Below are 24,902 nucleotides of genomic sequence, written 5' to 3' on the forward strand. Positions count from 1 at the left end.
CTACGCACACACACACACACACACACACACACACGTAAACTATTCAGGTCTCTTGAGTCTCACACATGAGGGAATAGCAGGGGGTTCGTGAGTTGGTGAACATGGTACGCCTACGAGGAAATACCATTAAAAAATCATTAATAAATAAAAAATAAAATAATAATAATGAAAAATATTTGTATGATTTGTAGAGAGTAATAATAATAATAGCTGTGTAAATACTATAAAACTTTAAAACGGATAAAAAGTTTTTTTTTTTTAAGTTTAACATGCAAATGTGCCGTTAAATTGAAATATTTACTTAAAATCTCAGGGGGCTCTTCAAGCACATCATTTTGGTCAAAGGGGTTCTGTAAACAATGCATTTGTTATTTTAAATGTGTATCTTTCTGGTTAAAAATGACCCTTCAGCTGGTTTTGACGAACTGGATTTGGAGAATTTTTCTGATGCAGAGATGCACAAAAGCCCAGATGAGATTAAACACATGCTTTATTAAAATCAACAAACACTCATTCTCACAAAAAATAGATACATTTCGTACAGCTATTCATTATCACTTGCTTTCTAGCATGTTGTGCGTCATGCTCTGCTCTGGATTTATGTGCTAGTTTCTATAAATTAGGCTTTTTTTTGAGTCACGTTTGGTGTTATTTATTAGTTCAGTGTCACTGTATGGCGATTAACAGTCAGTATAGCGTCAACTCAATCTACCGAACACATGCTGGATCGGAAAATGCTACAAACTCAAAACTAACATCAATGTCGAGCGTATAAGATATGTTAAATAAACTACTTTGTAAACATCACAGAAACGGAAGGTTTGGTGAGTTCAGTAGGTTTAATATTAGTAAAACAAACAGAGGTTTTGTCTCAACTGCGCCTCCTGCAGGACTGGAGCACATTCACTTCTGAACAGTTCAGCCTTCAGACAACATAAACCCTTTAAATTGACGAGAAAATATAACGGATAAATGAACAAAAGATTGAAAGATGTGTTCACAGTGAATTCTAATCCCAAAATAAACCGTCAAACAGTAGCTAAAGCAAAAGACATAAGGGGGGGGGGGGGGGGGGCTACTATTCATATAATAGCATATATAATCATTTTATTTATAATACTATATGAATAGCATTATTACATATCGTTTTTAACATATTAATGTTGAAAACATATTATAATTAATATTACAATTTAATAATATAGACTTTATATCATTATGGATATAAATATGTATAATGGTGTAAATTATATTTAGTTTTCAACTTTAATGGTAAAAACTAAATATTAATGTAATATAGAACTATAGTTTTTAGGTCTTTTTTACAGAAACATTTTAAAACTAACTATATTTATTATAATATTATTATCAATATATTAAAATCTATCATTTAAAATATATTACTATCATAATATTGATATAATTGTTTCTTATATTAACTGGTGTTAATATAGTATTTAAAAAAAACTTGAATTATTTCAGTTTAGTTTTACATTTAGATTTAAGTTAATAATTGTATTTAGGATTAGGTTTTTTTAATCACAGACACATCAAATAAAGCCTTCAAAATAAAAGTCTCTACAGTAAAGGCACGTGCGGGAGCGTGACGTCCTGATGGAGGTGTAACGTCGTACAATAGCGATGCATGGCTAAAACGTCTCTAAACATGCAGCAACATGAGAGGAAAGGAAGGACAGGTGGTGTGTGGGTGGGGTCAGATCGAATCTTGAGCTTGCTGATTGAATGGGCGATATGTGGGCGGGGTCAGATCAGATCTTGAGCGTTTTGATTGGACAAGTGAAATGTAGGCAGGTCAGATCAGATCTCAAGCTTGTTGATTGGACAGGTGGTGTGTGGGAGGGGTCAGATCAGATCTCAAGCATGTTGATTGGACAGGTGATATAAGATCTTGAGTGTGTTGATTGGACAGGTGGTGTGTGGGCGGGGTCAGATCAGATCTTGAGTGTGTGGATTCAACAGGTGGTGTGTGGGTGGGGTCAGATTAGATCTCAAGCCTGTTGATTGGACAGGTGTTGTGTGGGTGGGGTCAAATCAGATCTCAAGCGTGTTGATTGGACAGATGACATGTGGGCGGGGTCAGACCACATCTTAAGCGTTTTGATTGGACAAGTGGAATGTAGGCGGGTCAGATCAGATCTCGAGCATGTTGATGAGACAGGTGGTGTGTGGGCGGGGTCAGATCAGATCTCAAGCGTGTTGATTGGACAGGTGGTGTGTGGGCGGGGTCAGATCAGATCTCAAGCGTGTTGATTGGACAGGTGGTGTGTGGGTGGGGTCAGATCAGATCTCAAGCGTGTTGATTGGACAGGTGGAATGTAGGAGGATCAGATCTCGAGTGTGTTGATTGGACAGGTGGTGTGTGGGCGGGGTCAGATCAGATCTTGAGTGTGTTGATTGGACAGGTGGTGTGTGGGTGGGGTCAGGGCTCATCTCTAGTTTGTTGATTGGCTGGACGTGAATGACAGCCCCTCCTCCTCCTCGATTCTGTCCAGCTCCTGTGTTCGGATGGCCTGCGTGATCAGGTGCAGCTCTTCACACAGAGTCTCGTATCGATACCCCACGCGGATGTCTGGGACGTTTGTGCGCCAGATGTCATTACTGACGGGACCCTCTTTAGTGTAATCAGGACCCAGCCAATGACTCTTACTCTGAAACGAGCAGAAAAGAGAGAACAGTTTGAGTCAATAATGTGTCATGTGTCATTTCAAAGCAGCTTTACAGGAAAAATATAGATGAATAACTATTGAGTGAATCATTATGCATGTTTTTGAAATATAATGTATATTTAATGATATTTAAGTTACAAAACTAAATTGAATCCTTTTTTAAATTAATAATTAAGCTTTAAGTTTTATAATTAAGTTATTTACGCCATTTGTTATTTTAGTCTGTCATTTCTACTGTAGTAAATATTACAGTGTAATTTTATTTATTTGGGTTTTTCTTTTTTCTTTTTTTGCATGTGTTCCCACACATTTTTAACCATTTTATTTTATTTTACTTTACTGTTAGAGGAAAGGATTTAGAAGTTTATAATTTTTTCACACCACTTTCCAACCATTTATAAGATTAGTATAATTAGAACAATTATGATTAGATATATTTTAACAACACAACACACCATGCAAAGAAACTATAGAATTAATGATGATCAAACATTTCAAAGTTAATTTAGTTTTAATAAGGTGAGTAGTTTCTACATTATACTGCGGTATCATTTTGTTGGTGTGTGTGTGAGAGTGTGTGTGTGTGTTACCTTGTGTGAGAAGCCGCTCATTAACACACTGTTTCTGGCGAGTTCACACATGTCACATGAGCTCAGTTTCCACACCTGAGCGGCGATGCTGTACTCCTCCATCAGAGGCTCCTGAAACACACACACACACGTTTACACACACACACACACAGTCATCAGACAGGAGTGTCCTCATGCTCGTGCACCACTCACCTTAGTGAAGTGGAACTGCAGCGGGTCGTCGGTGGACAGAGACACCATCAGGCCGCGGGACAGATACTCGGGCAGAGGGTTGCGATGATAACTCAGAAACAGACTGTTGTTGCTGAGCGGAGACATGGCGATGCCCACCTGAGCCAGATAATACAGATACTGCAGGACCGGAGCCTACGACACACACACACACAGGTACACAATCACTGCTCATCTGACCTCCACTTCCCGCTTATAAATTCATTTCTGTCTGTTAAAGGAGTGTAGGAAACCAGAACCAGTTCAAAATAATGATTGACTCTTATGAAGCGGTTCTTTTCAGTGAATCAACATTATTAACACCGTGTTCTAAACAAATGACTCTTTTGAACTGAACCGTTTTATTGAATCAAAATACAAAAACACTGGTTGTGCTGTGTGGTTGATTCACCAAAAAGGACTGGTTCATAAATTTAAAGAATCAGATTATATTAGTGGCTCTGTATTGGCTAAAAACATCTAGTTACTGTTCTTTTAAAAGTACTGGATTTAAATCAGGCGACCAGGATAGTATGATTCCTGAACAAATGATTCCTTTGAACTGAATCTTTAAATGAATCAAGACTTCTAGTGAAATCCGTTGCCGTAATAACTTAATTTAGGGATCGGACTACATCGGTTGCTCTGTATGTGTTTGGTTCACTAAAAAGAAACCATTTAGTCTGATTCCTGAACAAACGACTCTTATGAACCGGCTCTTTTTAGTAACTCAAATCCACACAGTGTCAACATCCATTTCAGTGAATAAAAAAAAAAAAATCAGTCTCTCTTGATCTCTCCTCCCTAGCATCTAGGTACCTTCCTGAGCAGCAGTCCGTGCGAGATGTTTTCCGACAGCATGAATCCGGACACCAGGTGATGGATAGGCCCCGCCTCCCCGCAGTGAGGTCGCAGCACGAAGGTGTTGAAGCCCCGCCTCCTGCTCACACAGACAGACGGGTGACTCAGGTGACTCTTTCTAAAGCGATTCGATCTCATGACGTGTCTCGAGTGAGTACCTGCGCAGGTGGTTGAGCACGGTCATGTTGACGTACATGTAGTACAGGTAGTACGAGTACGGCGGGTTGTCGTCGTCACACCAGCGCGCCGGAGACGGACTGTCCAGGTTGAAGACGTGACTCTCCGGTTTGGACTCGTCATCCACGCTGTCGAATCCCACCACCTGAACATTCAAATCAATGTTTTGTGGCTCACAGTTAGTTATTCTCCTCAGCTCAAACGAACTAGAGGCCCTGATGACATCATACTGCACTCCTTAGATTTCTGTCCAATCAGACACTCTCTAAAATGACTGCTTCCTGTTTAAACAGGAAATACCCTGTTAAATGTTTTTATACAGTGTCTAACGTGCACGGAATCAGAATAATGCACTAAATGATTCACACTGGTGAATAAATTCATGTTGACAAGGACTACATGATTGATTTTGAAAACGAGATTAATGAGATTCATTTTGTGTCGCTTTAGTGATGTTTTATAACTGTGCTTTATGAACAGTTGGACATTGAATTCACTCTGCGAATCAGTTTGTGAAGGACCAGAAGTGCAAAACTAAAATAATTTTAGAGATTCAACTCATTTTCATTTGTGTTTATTGATTAAATGTATTTCATTTTTAAATGACCATTTATAAATAATATTTTATTTCTGTATTCGTACATTCATATAGTCTATATATTTACATGTTTAATTTGCAGTATACATGCAGTATACATATTTATCACTATTATTTTTGCATTTTTTTTAAATCATTGCAAAGATCCTGTGTTATTTAAGTTATAAATATACTGAATTTGTTTTTTATTTTTTATATTTTCCTATTTATTTGACATTTTATTTAATTTAAGTGACTTTGTATTAGTGTATTATGTCTTTATTTATTCAGTTTTATAGATTTTTATTTCAGTTTTAGTCCTTTTAGTACATCATGTTAAACTTAATGAAAATGAGAAAAGTCGTCTTGGGTTATTATCGTTAACTAAAGCTATACAAGCTACTACAGCTATTAAAAACGTGTTAAAAAAATTAAATAAATAAAAATTATATATATTCAGTTGGCTGGCAGAGTTTCTAAGTTTTTTAAGTTGAATCACAAAAAATTAACTGTTAATAAATAAACACTAAAACTGAGCTAAAACAAGGTTACACCCAAACAGTAATATTAAAAACTAATAACAATAAGAAAAGCACATACATTTAAAACTGAAAATATAAAAGCTAATTAAGAAAGAGAAAAAAAAGTTTATATGTAAATAATACTAAAATAACACACTATTTGAGATATTTATGTATTTAATTCTATTTGAAGTCATTTTAATAAAAAGGTCGGACTAGGGCTGCAAAGGGGTGGATAGTTTCCGGTAAATTTCCTGGAATATTCAAAAAAATCCTAGAAAGTTTCTGTAATGTTTCTGAAATTTACTTGCAATTTTCCACCTTTTTGCAACCCTAGGTTTAGTTTAGTTTATTTATATCAGGACAATGTGCAGTTACATTAGAAAAGATGGCTGCACCAGATTTAGCATTATGCTAATTTCCATCTATAGTCCTTCACAATTTAAATGACATAAAGTTAAAATTACATTACAAAGGCAATTAACATATAAAAAATGATATAACAAAGACGGTTAATACGATATAAAAAGGCAAGTGCAAATTACCAATTTGTGTGCAAGATTAGCTAGTTGCAATGTTATAAGGTACTAAATATATGGAGTGCAACAGTTTTTTTTTTTTTTTTTTTTTAATAACGCACAAAACAATACAGTGTAAAAGCCATTAAATGGTGCCCACGAGGGTTTCATCTGATGGCCAGACACTGTCTGGTGCTTTAGTGTGAACAGGACAGGTGGTCTAAGGAGCGGTGAAAATCTGCATTATTCTTTAGATAGGTAAAGGAATTTAGTGTATCTGTGTGTGTGTGTGTCTCACGTGCTGCAGGAACAGGTGCAGCTGCGGGTGGCTGCTGGGATTGATGGTGACCTCGAACAGCGGCAGGAAGATGTTCTCCAGCATCTGCTGGAAGTTACTCAGATGCTGCTTAGTGCGGTAAACATCACTGCACACAAACACACAACACACCGTCTCAAACTCACTGTGTGTGTGTGTGTGTGTCTGATGTGTGTGTGTGAGTGTGTGTGTCGTCTCACAAGAGTCGTGGGATCTGCACGAGCCAGCGCACGTTGTCGGAGTAGACGGAGTGAGAGACGGCCCACAGAGCCAGTTTGTCCCACTCGTCCATGGATCGGCCGTAGATGGACAGACGCAGCTCAGCGTTCTGATACTTGCTCTCCTCCAGGTCTGACATCACTTCCTGCGCACACAGGAAACACACTGAACATACACCATCATCTGGGCTCGTTTGGGGTTTAGTGAATTATCATTAGAGTTTGAAGTGGGACGTACAAAATTAAGCATACAGTTATGAGATCTATATATGCGTTTCAATCAAGACATTATTAAACATCTCTTTTCTATATGGTATTTTGTTTCTTTTTTTCTTTTCTTTTTTTACTACACTTTGAAATGGAAAATATATTTTTTATTTAACACTAATTAAGTAAAATAAATAGCATAATCAATAAAACATTCATTTTTGCATATTGTCTGCTTTTCTTAAAACAACATATTAAAAGCAGAATATATTATTCTAATTTATTTTATCAGTTTAATTATCATTTAACTTTACTAATTAATTTTAAAGTATAGATTAAGAAAACCAAACAAAAAAATATCTTTAAAAAAAGGTTTTTATAAAAAATACTAATAATGTACTGAATAACTTTTGAAAAGTTTAAACATTTTTAAATGCGCAGATAGAAATACACACATTATATTGTTTTACGATATATATATATATATATATATATATATATATATATATAATAGTTAACTTTTTCTGCTGTCAATTGTTTCTATATTATTACATTTTAAATATATTCTAATATTATGTATGTAAATATTCCAATTCTTCTTATTAATACTATATTTTAATATAAATATTACATAAATGTTAGTATTTCAATACACTGCATTATTTCCATTGCGTTATTTATAATTATATATAGTATTAAATATCTTAATTGTGATATTGGTTTGATAACGTTTGATGATAGATAGTATTGTATAATGCGTTCCCAGTCCAGTAGTTGTAAATATGACAGTGTTATGATGATGTTAGCGTGGTCTGTACCTTGACGATGTGTCCGAAGTACTTCCCCTGGATGTGGTTGTCCGTCTTGATGAAGATCTCTCTGAAGATGGACTCTCCGATGGGGTTGTATTTAGAGTTGAACTTGTCGAAGCGGTGGAAGGTGTTCCTGTCCTGCGGAGGGAGCGGAGGTGTCACGTGACTCGTGTGTTAGCATGCTAGCGTGTGTGTGTGTGTGTGCGAGCGGGTCTCACCGCGTGCATCTCCAGCGTGTCCACGCTCAGGTCGTACGCCGTCAGGTTCATGTTCTCGAACACCTCCATCATGGTCTGTCCTCGGCCGTCCTGCACGCGCACGATCTCGTCCGGGTACTTCTTCACCGAGCTCTTGATGAAGCGCAGCAGGTGCTTCTGGTTCATGCAGGACGAGGCGTGGATGTGCGTGTCCACCTGGTCATGTTATAGTATACGCTATATAATATTCATCACAATACACACACTCACTCATTCTGCTAGACTGTGAAACACAATCGGTTTCACGTGCACACTTACATTTCAAAAGCAATCTATTCAGAGCGAGATCTAGTTGTTGCGCTTGTTTTTCTCTTTGGTGCAACATTTTGAATTTAAGAAAAAAAATCTTGCACTTTTTTTTTTTTTTTGTAGTAGTAGTAATTTCAACTGAATTTGCTTAATGATCATAAATTCTCAAAGAATCAAAACAACCATATAATCATTAAAATAAATAAATAAATAAATCAGTAGGTGAGTTGAAAATGCATTCATTTAAATATTTTGTATTTATTAATATTTGTAATATTATAAATACTTTTTATATAATTACATTTTGTTGGACATGTTTCTATAACATTTTTTTTTTAAATAATTATATTATGTTTATTTATACAGAACAGCAATTTAATTTCAATTTGAGGATAATTACAGTACAAGTAATTTAATTTGATAGTTTTATGATAGTTATCTAGTATTCTAATATTCTGTATATTTAAATAATCTAATGCTACACATTATATTTATATAATAATTAGTGCTGTCAAATGATTAATCATGATTAATCGCATACAAAAGTTTGTGTTTACATAATGTGTTCTGTGTATATTTATTATGTGTATATATAAACACATACACATACAGCATATATTTAGAAAAGATAAATTATATTCATATAATTTATAAACAACATATTTTCAAAAATATACATTTGCATTAAAAAATATGTACATATTTAATATACATAGTACACACAAACATATATATTATTTGAACAAAAACTTTTATTTTGGATTGTGATTAACCGTAAATAATAATTTGACAGCACTAATAATAATTTAATTTATATTAAATTATTATTTTTTTTATAATTTATAATTAGAAATTATATGTTTTATATTATAAAATCATGTTATAATATAAAAATATTGTTCTATATTTTCTGTATAAATACTTTATTCTTTAACCGTTAATTATACTATTATTATATGTATATTATATTATTAGATTTATTTTAAATTAAGTGTTTAAATTTGTAATATTATTTTTATATGGTTAATAATGACTATTTTTGTAGTCTATTTCAGAACTCTAACACTGTGCATTAATATAAAAATTTTATATATTTATATATATATATATATATATATATATATATATATATATATATATTTTTTTTTTTTTTTTTTTAATTAAATTGACTAGTACAGTAATAATTATCAAAATGAAATATATATATATATATATATTTCATTTTGATAATTATTACTGTACTAGTCAATTTAATTAAAATTTTGATTTTTTTTTTTAAATGTATTTTTAAATTCTAATACTCTACGTTGATATTTCACTCTCATTGAGCTTATTTACGTATGTAGATGATATATTTTTGATAATGATTTTTTCCCCATCTGTTAACTGAGGGAAGCGTCACCTTGCGTATGTTGTAGAAGTCTCTGTGCGGCACCTTCTTCTGCGCGGCGAGCTCCTTCATCTCGTTCAGCAGGACGTGCATCTGAAACTTAGAGCTCAGATACTGCAGCCGCCGGTAGCAGAACGACTTCCTGCAGAGAAACGCACAAATCAGACGCGGCACACAGGCCGAGCCCAGTGCATGCTGGGAGACGAGTCACTCACACAGGGCCGTTGATGATGAGCGCCATCATCACGTTCATGTCGGCGATGTACTCCTGCAGGTCTGGATACGGCAGGTCCAGCTCGGTGCTCCTGCGGATCGTTTCAACACAGACGTCTTTATAACGTTAAGAATCAAACACACAGTGAAGAGACGAGCCTGTTTCAACCCTAGCGAGTCGTCTTCATAGGGAGCGTCTTTAGGCGTCATGAAGACTTCTGTTGTTGTTTGAAGAGTAGCACTTTCATCAGTAGTTTCTAATATAAGAATAAGCTACTTCTTGTATTCATGATTATTCAGTATTGTCATATTACATTTAGTATTACTTGATTTGATTTACTGAATTTCAGCTCAGTTTGCCTCTACTCAAGTGTAATTTTAGTTTAATATAGTTTCTGTATTCATTTAAACTTTACTTTTAGTAGTTTTGTTGTAAATTTGTTGTTTTTGCTTGCTTTTTTTACTATAATTTATGACAAACTAAAAGATAATGTTAGAATTTTTTTAATATATATTTTTATTTCAGTTAATGTTAAGATGTTTAACAAAATGTTTGTAATAGTTTTATTTGCAGTTAGCGATAATAAACCTGGCACAGAATCAAACCTGTTTACGAATTTCAATTAACATTCATGTGTTTTTACTGGTTAAATTAAACGTAACAATAGTAACACTGATTCAAATTAAATTAAATTAAATTAAATTAAATTAAATTAAATTAAATTGAAATTTAGCATCCTGACTGACAATCCTCAAATGCGCTGTGTTGTGAAATTTAGTTAATTTTTACAAGAACATTTATATAAAAAACATATGAAAATAGATCTACTTATTAAATATATTTAATTAACAATTATATTATTAAGAACAGCAATTCAGAGCTATAATTTATTACTAGATTCAACAAACCCAATAATATTTTTGTCACTGTTTATTGGATATTTACTTGTCTGCTGCTTCGTGATAAAATAAAGTTTTTTTTATAGATTATTGTAGTACTTTTTACATTTTTTAAATTTATTTTTTAATTCAATGTTTTTCTTTAAGTTTCTTCGTAATTAATTGAGAGCTGTTTCTGCACTATATTTTCTCCTGTGTATTTCTCATGTAGACGAGTGTTTAAACAGGCTCACGTGTCTTCATGACCCATTTTCTCTTTCTAGGGCGTCCCCAAAAGTAGGTTTAGTTAAATTTATCTAATTCAGAGGGCGTCTGCAGTCAGTTTGTCCCTGAAACTCACTTGTCCATGGGGCTTTGTGCGGTGTAGACGTGAATGACCCCGTCCACCATCTTGCAGCTGTATCCGGCGTCCGGTGGCAGGTTCTTCATGTCCTGTCCCTCGTATGGGTGTGTTTCTGACACCGGCGCGTGAACGGACATGTCTGACACACACACACACACAGAGAGATGAGTGCTGGTTCGTGTCAGGCTCTGTACACATGTGGAGGTGCTCACACACACCTGAGTCTCCGGGACTCTCGTGAAGGTCCTTGTACATGTCGTCGTCCAGCGGTCTCTGGCTCAGCTCCTGCAGGGATCGTCCCGTGGTTTTATAGAAGGTCTGCAGAGACTGAACCATGTACTTCTCTCTGATAAACAAGGCCTTTACGACACACTTCGCTGCGTCCACCAGATCCGTGAAGGGCACCTGAGCACACAAAACGTCACAATAATCGATCTAGAATCAGTCAACATCAATGAATCAAGTGTATTTGCCCTGCTTTACAGTCATCAAATGTCTAACTTAAATTTGACAACTTAGAGAAAACATAATACTAAACATTGTTAAAGAACAAAGCTTAAAGAAAAAAAATACTAAGAATATTTAAAGTACTTAGAGAAACTGAACTTAATGTTAAGAATTTTTTAAAGAAGTAAACTTAGGAGGAAACTTTTAAAGAAAATACTTGGAGAACTTAGAGAAGAAGTAATATTTATATAAATGTAAAACGCAAAATTTAGAACTTAGAAAAAACTCATTTTTAGAACTTTTTAAAGGACAGAACTTAGAGAACACTCAGTAATAAGAATTTCTTAAAGAACGAAACATTGAAAATGTAGAACAAAACAAAAGAAAAAACAACGTAGAGAAACATTTTTTTAAAGATAAAGACTTAGATTTTTTGAAAGATCAAAGGCTTAGAGAACTTTGAAAAACTGAGAAAACGTAATATTAAGATCTTTGAGGCAATGAAAAACAAGAATATTAAAAGAACTTAGTGAAACTGAACTTAAATTTAAGAATGAATCCGTGTATTTGCCGTGTTTTACAGTAATCAAATGTCTATCTTAAATTTGTCAGCTTAGAGAACGTAATATTAACCATTTTTAAAGAACAAAGCTTAAAGAAAAAAAATACTAAGAATATTTAAAGTACTTAGAGAAACTGAACTTCATGTTAAGAATTTTTTAAAGAAGTAAACTTAGGAGGAAACTTTTAAAGAAAATACTTGGAGAACTTAGAGAAGAAGTAATATTTATATAAATGTAAAGCGCAAAATTTAGAACTTAGAAAAAACTCATTTTTAGAACTTTTTAAAGGACAGAACTTAGAGAACACTCAGTAATAAGAATTTCTTAAAGAACGAAACATTGAAAATGTAGAACAAAACAAAAGAAAAAACAACGTAGAGAAACATTTTTTGAAAGATAAAGACTTAGATTTTTTGAAAGATCAAAGGCTTAGAGAACTTTGAAAAACTGAGAAAACGTAATATTAAGATCTTTGAGGCAATGCAAAACAAGAATATTAAAAGAACTTAGTGAAACTGAACTTAAAGTTAAGAATGAATCCGTGTATTTGCCGTGTTTTACAGTAATCAAATGTCTATCTTAAATTTGTCAGCTTAGAGAACGTAATATTAACCATTTTTAAAGAACAAAGCTTAAAGAGAAAAAAAATACTAAGAATACTTAAAGAACTTAGAGAAACTTAACTTGAAGATAAAACTTTTTTTAAAGTAGTAAACCTACAAAACTGTGGGGAAACTTAACATTAACAAACCTTTAAAGAACAAAACTTGGAGAAAACATAATATTTATACAATTTTTAAGTAACTTTTAAAGGACAGAAAATAAAATTCAGTATTAGGAACTGCTTAAAGAGCAAAACGTGGAGTAGAACAAAACAAAACTTAGAGAAAAAATTTTTTCAAAAACAAAAACTAAGAGAGAACTTAATAAAGATTTTTTTTTTTTAATCCAAGGCTTAGAGAACTTTGAAAAAAACTGAGAAAAGGTAATATTTAGATCTTTGAGGCTCAAAATTTTAAGAAAAAAATAAGAATATTTAAAAACTTAGTGAAACTGAACTTGAAGATAAGACTTTTTTAAAGTAGTAACCTTACAAAACTGTGAGGAAACTTAACATTAACAAAATTTTAAAAAAAAAAGAACTTGGAGAAAACTTAATTTATATTTATAAAATTGAAAAAGCAAAACTTTATCAATGAAAAAAAATTGCAAAAATTTGCAAAATTTGAATTGCAAATTAAGTTGTCTATTTAATGTTTCAATCACGGAAAATTTTACTAAAAACGTAAGACTAGACTGATTTTATCAATAGTTATCAAATGTATTCACAAGGTAATAGCTGATTGCTTGCTTGATTTTATTTAAAACAATTTGCAAATGAAAAGTTTTTCAAATGATTTATTGATTTGCATTCAGGGATTTCATAAGTGATACTGCAAGTTTTTCTATTTATTTTAATTCCACTGCTTTAAATTCAGAATTAAAATGGAAAATTCACACCTAGCAAGAATTTTGTTCGTTAAAATATTATGCGTTTTCATTCAGTAGATTGCTTTTAGCATTATTAACATTGTGAAAAGTGCTACAATAAATACTACCTGAAGTTAATTTGCACTTGTTTAAATGTATAAGTACATATACAGTATTAAGGTGCATGTCTCAGATTAATAAGTGTTGTAAAAGTTCTGTTCTGTTATAAAAGTTATTGTCATTTTTTCAAGCAAACTAAGTGAATCTGGTTTCTCTGGTTCTCACCCCACACTTCTCCTCTCCTGAGATGGACACGCGCTGGAAGTTTTTCTCCACAAGTGTCTCCATATGATGCATGTACAGCTGGTCCACATGACTGTCCTTCAGATACCTGCAGACAGACACGTGAGATGAGACACGGAGGAACGGACAGACAGAGACGAACGGACGACAGTCACTCACTCCAGGTCTGTGGCGCTGTCTATTTTCATGAAGTCTTGTTTCGCCCGCAGCAGAATCTCAGGCTCAAGCCTTGAAGGATGTGAGGCAAAGTGGCAGATTTGAGTGAGCAACACACATACACACACACACACCAGAGGTGAGGATATAAATCACAATAAAGCACTTTCATTTAAAATGCAGCAAAAGGAATCTGAAATTCTCCACCCGAGCAGAAAGAGTGTGCGTTTATGCATCTGTAAGTGTCACGAACCCAAACACACCCACACAAACGCCTGAAACGCGGCCAAACTCTGGCCTGTTGTGTCTGTGTGTGATTACGTGTCTGTGTGTTTTGGACCAGTGTGTTCAAAGCAAAGAATTCACACAGATCGACAAACAAATGCCTGAGCAGGTGCAAAGCCATTATAATACACTCTGGGCCAAAATATCACAAACAAATGATTGTTTGACATTCAGAAACTTTAACAGTTCCCAAAACATCATTTTACCTCAATTAAAGACTTCAAATATTCTGAAATATGCTTAAAAAAAATCAGTCTAACACCTTGGTCGAAGTTCTTTAGGACGGGAAAGTTACTTTATTTTGATTTTGATTTTATTTTATTTTTTTATTTATTTTTACTTAGCTTAATAAATATATGGAAAGTAGAATATTATTAATGATAAATAATATTACCAAAAAAAATTTAATAAATATCTTTAGGATTAATAACGTTCCCTTTTTATTTATTTTACTTTACAAAGTTGTTTTATTTATGTACTTGCGTTTAATATTTTATTCCAAAATCTCAATGCACAGAATGAACCCTAAAGATGAAATGTATACTGATTGGCATTGTTCAGTGTGCGCAGAAACCTGCGTTGCGTTCCACACAGTTAGGATGTTTAGTGTGTGTGTGTTGTACTTGACGTCTTGACTGATCTGTCGCTCCAGACGGTGGCGTTTCTCCTCCAGCTGTTCAATAGGACTCTCTTCAGGAAACTCGTACGGAGCGCAACGCATGTCGCTGTCCGTTAGACTCCTCGCCAGCAGCTCCTGCACATGAGTAACACACACATACATGTTACAAGTACACTCACACTGAAGAGCAACCATACACCTGTATTACAATAACACATTACAAACAAATGTGTTATAAACACATATGTAAGTTACAAACACACAAGATAATATCACACACAGACACACACTCGTTACATAGACATGTTACAAGCACACGTGTTACACACACACACACACACGTTGCAGTCACACTTTACACACACACGTGTTGCAATTATAGACTCACCTAAAGGATTATTAGGAACACCATACTAATACTGTGTTTGACCCCCTTTCGCCTTCAGAACTGCCTTAATTCTGCGTGGCATTGATTCAACCAGGTGCTGAAAGCATTCTTTAGAAATGTTGGCCCATATTGATGGATAGCATCTTGCAGTTGATGGAGATTTGTGGGATGCACATCCAGGGCATGAAGCTCTCGTTCCACCACATCCTAAAGATGCTCTATTGGGTTGAGATCATTTAAGTACAGTGAACTCATTGTCATGTTCAAGAAACCAGACTGAGATGATTCAAGCTTTGTGACATGGTGCATTACCCTGCTGGAAGTAGCCATCGGAGGATGGGAACATGGTGGTCATAAAGGGATGGACATGGTCAGAAACAATGCTCAAGTAGGCAGTGGCACTTAAACGATGCCCAATTGGCACTAAGAGGCCTAAAGTGTGCCAAGAAAACATCCCCTACACCATTACACCACCAGCAGCAGCCTGCACAGTGGTAACAAGGCATGATGGATCCATGTTCTCATTCTGTTTACGCCAAATTCTGACTCTACCATCTGAATCAACAGAAATCATCAGAGACTCATCAGACCAGGCAACATTTTTCCAGTCTTTAACCGTCCAATTTTGGTGAGCTCATGCAAATTGTAGCCTCTTTTTCCTATTTGTAGTGGAGATGGGTGGTACCCGGTGGGATTTTCTGCTGTTGTAGCCGTCTCAAGGTTGTGCGTGTTGTGGCTTCACAAATGCTTTGCTGCATACCTCGGTTGTAACGAGTGGTTATTTCAGTCAAAGTTGCTCTTCTATCAGCTTGAATCAGTCGGCCATTCACCTCTGACCTCTAGCATCAACAAGGCATTTTCACCCACAGGACTGCCGCATACTGGATGTTTTTCCATTTTCACACCATTCTTTGTAAACCCTAGAAATGGTTGTGTGTGAAAATCCCAGTAACTGAGCAGATTGTGAAATACTCAGACTGCCACGCTCATGCCACGCTCAAAATTGCTTAAATCACCTTTCTTTCCCATTCTGACATTCAGTTTGGAGTCCAGCGACTGCCATGTGATTGGTTGATTAGATAATTGCATTAATGAGAAATTGAACAGGTGTTCCTAATAATCCTTTAGGTGAGTGTGTGTGTGTTGCAGTCACACTTTACATACACACGTGTTACAAACACACACGTTACATACACCTTACAGACTCACGCATTACAATCATACATGTTACACACACACGTATTGCGATCACACACCTCAGCGATCTCCTTGTATTTGCCGTCCATGGATGTGCGCAGGTCGATAGGCAGGTGTTTGTGGGTGACTGGTGTGCCGGGCAGAGAGCGCTGGGACATCAAAGGCCTCGCGTCAGCGAAGCCACACAGATCTACACACACACACACACACACACACACACAGAGACAGACAGAATATTAAAGATGCTAATAATAGTGCTGGTTATATCAGTCACTGGGGCTGGGGCTCATACTGTAGCTGTGGGTTCACTCTGATTTTCATCTGCTGGACAATAAAAAAAATACAAAATTAAGAGAGATGCCACACAATGAGGGAGGGATCTGTGTCAGACTAGTGACCAGAGGATCACTAAGACAGAAAAAAACGCATAGCAACCACAATGACCATCCACAATGCCCTAGTAACCTAGTAACGCTCCAGTAATCATCTAGAACCGCACAGCAACCAGGAACAACACCCTAGCAAAGCTTTAGCATCTACTTAGACACATTTAGCTAATTGAGCGACTGACTGGCTGGTTTTTGTCGGTCATGACAGCAGTGCAGTGTTCAGTGCAGAAACCATCACACAGTACGAGCCGGAGTGTCTGATTCTCATTATTAAAGCACAGAGCTCGTGTGCAGATGACACTCATTCATCAGTGTCACTAACAGATGCTTCACACTCACACTTCAGTGCACTCGGTTTTCCATTAGAAACACATCTAAGATGAATCAGAAAGCAGTTACATATTGATGAAAAACCACTTCTACTGATACTAAATATATTGAAAATCAACTGGGGGTTTTGTCTGTAAAAAGAAAACCAAAACAATTTCCATACAATGTTCTTCAAATATTGTTTGTGAAATATATGAAGAAATATACAGAAATATATGATGATTCAACACTGTTTATAAGCCTTTATTATTAGCTTTATTAAGTATTAGTGAGTTTACTTTTGTTTCTCTGTCGCTATGTATTATACACAGTAATATACAAAAATGTATTTGTCTTCAATTAAACTTAATTTATTTTTTATTTTTATAATGTTCAGTCCATTTCATATCTATCGTTTCTTTCAATCTTATCTAACAGGTCGTACTCAATTTCTAGTGAGGAGTTAAAGTTGAAGGGAGTTACATCAAAGCTTTCATGTTACTAGTGGGGTTCTGCAGGGCTCAGTTCTGGGCCCTCTCTTATTTTGTTATTTATCTTCTACCTCACTACCTTACTTTGGTAATATTTTTAAGATTCTGGCAATCAGTTCCTCTGCAATACTGATGACACCCAACTGTACCTATCCTCCAAACCTACCTCTACGTTTGCTACGTCTTCGTCCAGCTCTTTTGGGTAAAGAGCACAGTGATCTTTGTGATTTAGTCACTTCCCGTATTATTGTGATGCTTTTTTTTTGTGTGGTCTGCCTTCAAAGCTTCCCCATGAACTTAATATAGCTAAATATGTTTCAAATTGCAGATGAATCACCTTTGATCATGAATGCGAAATTACGTAGCTTGTCAGTGAACTATGGCTCTGCGTATTAAATGACGCTCTATCTGAAAGCACTGAAAGCAGCATAGAGATTCACTACTAATCACAGAACCGACTTTACTGAGATGCACATGTGATTTATCATGCAGCCCTAAGAAAATGAATAATTTTGATGACATTTATGGTTTCTGCAGCGGGGAAGATACATACGATATTAATAAGATTAGTATTGAGCAAGTTCAGAGGCTGTCACATGTGGATCAACTTACTTTGTTGTGTACTTTCAACAGTTTCAATATCAAAAATACATTTTGTATTGATACATTGCATTTTGAGGAAAACTAATAATTTTTTAAAATAAATCTTTGAAAATCAAAACCTGGATTTGAATTTTTAATGTTATTATAACCTAAAGCTGCTATGTTAAAGCCTTATTTTACTCAAAAATCTAAATAGATTTATAGCATTTTGGAACAAAACTCTTCATATTTTATATATATATATATATATATATATATATATATATATATATATATATATATATATATAAATAATTTTACATACACACACACACACATATAAATGTATGTGTATATATAAATACAATATAAAGAGAGATATCACAGTTATTTAAAAGAAATAGAGAGTGACCATTGTAAAATTGGCACAGAAATGCAGGTAAAAACTCAATCTTCCTGTCAAAACAATGAGGAGTTTGACACATCATGTGACTTTAAGGTGATCATGTGACACGTATTCCACAACATTCCACATAAACACCTCAGCCCAATGCAAAAATAAAGCCATCTCGCACTCACAAACACACATGAATAGAGAGAGCCGCAGACAGGACGAGTGTGTGTAATGAGTGTGTTATCTGTGTGTAGTGTGTGTGATGTGTGCAGTACCTGCGTGTAGTCTGATCTCTGCTGGGATGCTCAGGATAACAAGCACTTCCTGTCCAGCTTTGTGTGTGTGTGTCTGTCTCTCCCTGCAGCGATTCTCTCTCAGTGTGTGTCTGGACGCTCGGGTACACTGGTGTATGGCTCATACCACGTTGCAGATGGAGGTGGGGGGGTTTGGTAGCGGGATGCACCACTGTATTTTTAAACCCCATTGTGTTTACAGAGGAATCCTGGGAAAACCAGCATGAACACGCCTCTCTCTCTCTCTCTCTCTCTCTCTCTCTCTCTCTCTCTCTCTCTTTCTCTCTCTCTCTGTGTGTGTGTGGCCGCATCCCAATGTGTACTGTACAGCACATACTCTGTAGTGTGCACTACAATACATTACACTGTAGACACGTGACCTCATTACATTACATTTATTCAAGAAGGAGAGAAAAGTGCCAGAATGCACACCAGCCTGAAAAATACTGTTTTTATTTGTGTGTGTGTGTGTGTGTGTTTTATGTAATTAACAATAATAATATTGCAATATTATATTATGTTATTTTAAATCGTTGTTATTATATTGAGTTGTTTTGTTATCTATATTAATTTTATTCATATTGTTTCTATTTGTTTTATTATTGAAGCATTTAATAGCCCCGCCTCTCAGTCAAATGAGCCAATCACATGTCTCTTCACTCAAAAATGCACATTAGCCAATCTATCAAAAAAAAGTTTTATTCGTCTGATCTGAGTTTTAGAAGAATATGTTGCCAATTTTTTCTCATAATGTGACTTTTTTTTATGCGCACCTAGAAAATGTTCTGCTGAAGTTGTTATTTTTCTTTAATATTATCTCTATTTAGTCTCTATTTAGTCTCAATTAAGTCTAAGTCTTTTTAATGCACTAAAAATGTGTCATTTTGTTAAAAATGTTACAAATAGTTTCTTAATAATATTTTGGTGTTTTCAACCAAAAATAAGATGGCCACAGAGTGAATTGACCTGCCTTATAAGGATTTAATTCAGAAATATCATCAGCAAATTACAATTTATGGTTCTTTTACCCTTTTAAGCCGATTGTGTGTGTTTATTTTTCTTGCAGTTTCCGTACAACCAATCACAAACTGACATAATATTCTGTTTCAGATAAGCCCCACCCCTGAACGACTGTGATTGGCTGTTCTATTTCAGTCTTTTACTGTCTATGCAGGCAGTTATTGAGCAGAATAAGCTGAGAAGTGAAATAAAACACACAGGGACTGAGCTCATGTAACTGTCTGTAACCCAGTGTCTAGACTGAGCTTTAGAGACACACACACACACACAGGTTCATATTTAGAAGCTGAACACACACATTGTGTTGCTAATGAGAGATTTGTTTGTATTCTGTGTGTGTTTTAGTCTTAAAGGCACAGGACTGCAGGAGACTCATGTGTAGGTGTCATAATGTGACGGGTGTGTGTGTGTGTGTGTGTGTGTGTGTGTGTGATATTAACTGATCTCTGTGATTAACTGTACTTTAGACTCTCAAACCCCTCAGACTGTTAGACTCCATGCACACACACACACACACGTATCCAGCAGATGGAGCTCTACAGAAATCCACAACGATTTGTTGTGTAATAATAATAAATATTGTATGTAAAGTCCAGTACAGGTAAATTAAGATTATATAACAATAATTAAAAAAAAGTAAAAGAGTAAAAATATATAATTCATACATGTGTGCGTGTATTTAAATATTAAATGTTTTCTCATTTGAAATTAAAACAGTTTTAATTCTACTAATAATCATTAGAGCACAATTAAACCTATATGCCGAGTATATTGTTATATTTTGTTGTTTATTTTATTATTTCAGTATTTATTTATTTTATTATTATTATTATTAGTAGTAGTAGTATTAATGAATTTATATTTAAATGTAAAAATATATATATTTTCATCTTTGTTTTGAATGGTCAAATCTTTAATCCTAAAATCTATTTCCCGCTCATTTATTTTATTTGTTGTTTTTATATTGCATTATTTTATCTTTTATATTAATATTTTAATTTACCATGATTTTATTATTATTATTATAGTATTTTTTTTTTTGAAATAGCAGTAGTAGTTTGTTTTTGATTGTGAATTTTTCTTCTCTTATTTGTATTCATTAGTTTATACGCTTTTTTCATTTTCATTTTTTTTTGGTGCAATCATACACTAGGACTTATTGTAGACTCATATTTTGTTGTACTATTAAGTGAATTTTCTTGAAATCATTGCATTCTCGTCTCTTTCAGATGAACCAGAAGGTTGCAGGTTCAATCCCAGGTAAGACCAACAGCACAAGCTCCTGTGTAATTCATGAGCTCTCATGTCACACGCCTGGACCAACACTTACCCACAATCCCACATTCCTGCACTTTTCATTAATATATTGATGCGCTCGGGATGAAGCAGACAAAACTGACAGACAAATGATGAAAGTTGCTCGTTTCTGTTCTGTCAGATCAGAAAGAAGCACTGACCAGTGCAACGGAGATTAATAAATACATTTTAAATGATTTAAAAATAATTGAATTAAAATGCAAAAAAAAAAAAAAAACACGGTTAAAAAATACATTTAAAAAATAATAATTAATATTTGTTTTAATATTGCATCCATTTTGCAGAGTAAAAAAAACACTCAAAAAGAAAACAAACTCCAAACTGGCCTGAACTGCTCTGAAGACATGGTCCCCATCACACCCCACCCATCTATCCCGTCTATCTCTCGGCCTGTCTGTGTCCCCTCTGCGGCTGGACTCACCCGGGCTGGTCCTGCTGTGTAAACTGCCTCTCTTGCAGGGTTTAGTTTTGCTTTGGGTCTGTGCTGAAGCTGCGCTGGAGTCCGACATGCTGCCGACCGTCCGTCTGCTCACGGGACAGATGGAGAGAGAGAGGGGACGAGTGCTAGGAGACAGACTCTCTAATCAGAGCAGGAAGACATGCACAGGGGGCGGGGCCTGGGGATCTCTTAGCTGCAGTAGTGGAGGCGGAGCCACTCCCTTCATACATCAGTAGAGGGGGAGGGGCTTAGGATTCCCCCACAACATGCTCAGCCTCATTTTGATCTCCAGTAACCATGCAGCAAGAGTGAAATCACTGATAGAGAGAGCGAGTGTTCCCAATGGCATTCAGTAGCCTCGTCTAAAATCAACAATGCTGTGCTCAGTTTAAAAGCACAAATAAATCAACAAAAAAAAGTGCATTCAAAAATTAAGATTTTAAAAAGAAATAAATAAACTGACAAAATATTAAAAATGCGAAGTTTTTTCAAAGCATACTTTGATACGGTTTCATATACTGCAGTAGTTTGGAAGTATGCAAACAGAATGTAGTATGAATTACATGCGGCATATTTACTATTACTTATTAATTATTATGTATCCAAGTTTTTCTTTTAGGTTTACATTTAGGCATCCAGCAGACGCTTTTATCCAAAATGACTTAGGACAATAGAAGCATTCAAAACCAACTGAAAGGCAAAAATATGTAAGTGTTGTAAAATTATTATGTTTTTTCGATTTTTTTTTTTTTTTTTTTTTTTACAAATAAAAAGAAAACGAGTAGATAAAATGGAAAAATAATAGAGAATGCTAGTATTAGAGACTCGTTTTAAAAGAAAACAAGTAGTGAGAAAATAGAAAAGAATATAATAGATCCAAATAAAAGAGTGGCTTCAGTTTAATATGTTCCAGGCTCGTTTATTGGATATACACAATTGATAATAAATAATAGTAAAGGTAATAAAACATCAGATAATAATGTGCTTGTTTTTGATGTCGCGGTTGCTGGTTTGTCTCGCGAGAGTTGGCAACAGGGATGCGACACAGCAGTCAACGCAGCGCAATAAGAAGTACGTCATACCGCTGATAGCGGGAGTTTGGTTCAAGAGGAAGCGATTATCAGATCTGTGGTTCATCAGGACTTGCATCGCTATGAAACTGAAGAACTTTGACCTGGTTAAACATTCGCCTGATCGGAAAACAGTTCAGTTCGGCTCCTCTGATCTGCTGTGGCCCAGAGTCACGTCTAAAAACTGGTACTGGAGAAATTATTAACGCGAATCGAGTCGCGCAAACAGCGCCAGACAATGACAACATAAGTTACAGATTCACAGATGAGCTTGAGTCGAGAGTAAACAGCGGAAATTACAGTGTATTAATCTTGTGTGTATTGCTTCTTGTGTGTATCATTTTACTTGTATTATAAGTGTGTATGTATGTAACACATAGTTATACAGAGTTCTGCTGTATGATTAGACATGAACTCACTCGACATGTCTGTAGATTATGATCCGCTTTTATCCAAACTCTGCTGCTGATGAAAAGATGATGATAATCAGTGGTAATGACCGTCTAATGATGGGTAGTTTAGTTGTTTAATGTCAGAGGAATAACTGCTTGAGTTCTCCCGTTAATCCAGATTGAACTCGTTGATAAACTCGGAGTAGATTCTGAGCGTTCAGGAACTGATCAGAACTCACTGAAAGATGGAGTCACATTTAAAGGGACCGCGACACATTTGACGCGCGACCAATCAGAACGCGATTTAATGATTCTACTAGAACCTACTGTCGCTGGTGTACAGGGGTTATTTTAAAACAGTACATCGAACTTGTATCCAGAAAAATATTGATGGGATGGCGAGAAGGGAGCAGGAATTTTTGAGGGGTGGCAACATAATGGCAGACGTATATATACTGAATTTAGTCACATTTATCACAGTTTGATGATAAATATATGTGCAAAAGGACAAAGGCTGCCATTTACAAACTTAATCTCATGCAATCAATGTCTTGCATATGAAACAGTTCATATAAGGAATAAGTGACCGTACCCCATAAGCACCACAACACTCACTAATGCATACAGTATGCATCGACATGTAATTAAGAGCATTATAAAAGGTTCAGTGTTATCAATATGTCAATTCATTATAAGAAACACAATACTTTAACAGCCAATGACATTTCCAGCTGGGGAGACTCAACTGATTTTCTACTGTTTAGTGTTAATCACCATCTAACTCAACCAGTCAAGAGCTACATTTAACCTTAGATGTTATATGAATATGGTCCTGAAGCATAGGTTTTATTAGCTGACAATAATAATAAATAAATAAACATTATAGGCACAAATACAAATGTACTTTTAGAAATTGTTTTTGAAAAATATGGTTTTATTGTTTTGGCAAGCTTAAATTGAAACTTCTATGAAAACTTGTGTGATATTCCTTTAAAATAATGTTTTAGTATATCTTTTAAGTATATTTTACTAAGCAATTTATTACAGAATTTCTTTGAGTTAGACCAAACTTTTATTTTGGTGGGTTTTAACCAGAGTTTCTGTGTTTTTTAATTAACTATTATTATTAGCTAATAGGCCTACTTGAAGTATAGCCAGAGGTGGGTAGAATACCCAAAAACTGTACTCAAGTAAAAGTAAAAGTACTTCTAAAAATATTTACTCAAGTAAAAGTACTAGTCTAAATAGTTACTTGAGTAAGAGTAAAAGAGTATCGGATAAAAAATCTACTCAAGTAGTTAGTTACGATTTACTTTAGGTCATATATACGGAGCCTATTTTTATTTAGATATATAGAGAAAATGTATGTAATGTATGCGTGTGTGTATAAATGTATACATTTCATCAACCTTTACTCCAATTTATGTAATTTATTATAAAACCCTGTCTGTTTACTTAAGTAACAGATATAGGTGTCATGCCATAACATATTTTTAATACGACTGACTTTATATTAAATGTGAATTTAACATTGAAAGTTAATGTGATATAAAAATTGCTACTTATCTTTCATTGTTCAGAAAGAGCAAATAACATTTACATTATTAAAGATCATTTTCACTGACAGTGTAGATTTCAATCACTCTCAGAAACACCCATTAAAATCACTGAAACTGTTAACACTGTGAAATCAATATCTTAATTATAGATTCGTCCACACATCTGCACTTTG

At 34.8% G+C, this 24,902-nt stretch overlaps 1 protein-coding gene across 4 annotated transcripts; it reads right to left on the reverse strand.

Annotated features, from left to right (window-relative positions):
• Window positions 1–472: 472 nt before the first annotated feature.
• LOC113098717 (AMP deaminase 2-like) lies at window positions 473–23,471 on the reverse strand. 4 transcript variants are annotated; one of them, XM_026263752.1, is made up of 19 exons: window positions 23,198–23,471; window positions 21,691–21,794; window positions 16,534–16,664; window positions 14,894–15,024; window positions 13,989–14,057; window positions 13,812–13,917; window positions 11,265–11,451; window positions 11,044–11,185; window positions 9,806–9,895; window positions 9,603–9,732; window positions 7,913–8,107; window positions 7,701–7,832; window positions 6,658–6,821; window positions 6,440–6,566; window positions 4,507–4,670; window positions 4,307–4,427; window positions 3,470–3,643; window positions 3,278–3,388; window positions 473–2,669 (listed from the first exon to the last, which is right to left on the reverse strand). In XM_026263752.1, exons 2-19 carry the CDS (start codon window positions 21,776–21,778, stop codon window positions 2,454–2,456), a joined length of 2,478 nt encoding a protein of 825 aa, XP_026119537.1. In that variant the 5' UTR covers window positions 21,779–21,794; window positions 23,198–23,471; the 3' UTR covers window positions 473–2,453. The 4 variants fall into 4 exon arrangements, with proteins under 4 accessions (XP_026119537.1, XP_026119538.1, XP_026119536.1 ...); XM_026263753.1 differs by lacking the exon at window positions 21,691–21,794 and having other exon boundaries at window positions 23,198–23,466; XM_026263751.1 differs by lacking the exon at window positions 23,198–23,471 and having other exon boundaries at window positions 21,691–22,081.
• Between the last annotated feature and the right edge of the window lie 1,431 nt (window positions 23,472–24,902).

Source organism: Carassius auratus, unplaced genomic scaffold, assembly GCF_003368295.1.
Source record: "Carassius auratus strain Wakin unplaced genomic scaffold, ASM336829v1 scaf_tig00216618, whole genome shotgun sequence".
NCBI classification, from domain to species: Eukaryota; Metazoa; Chordata; class Actinopteri; order Cypriniformes; family Cyprinidae; genus Carassius; species Carassius auratus.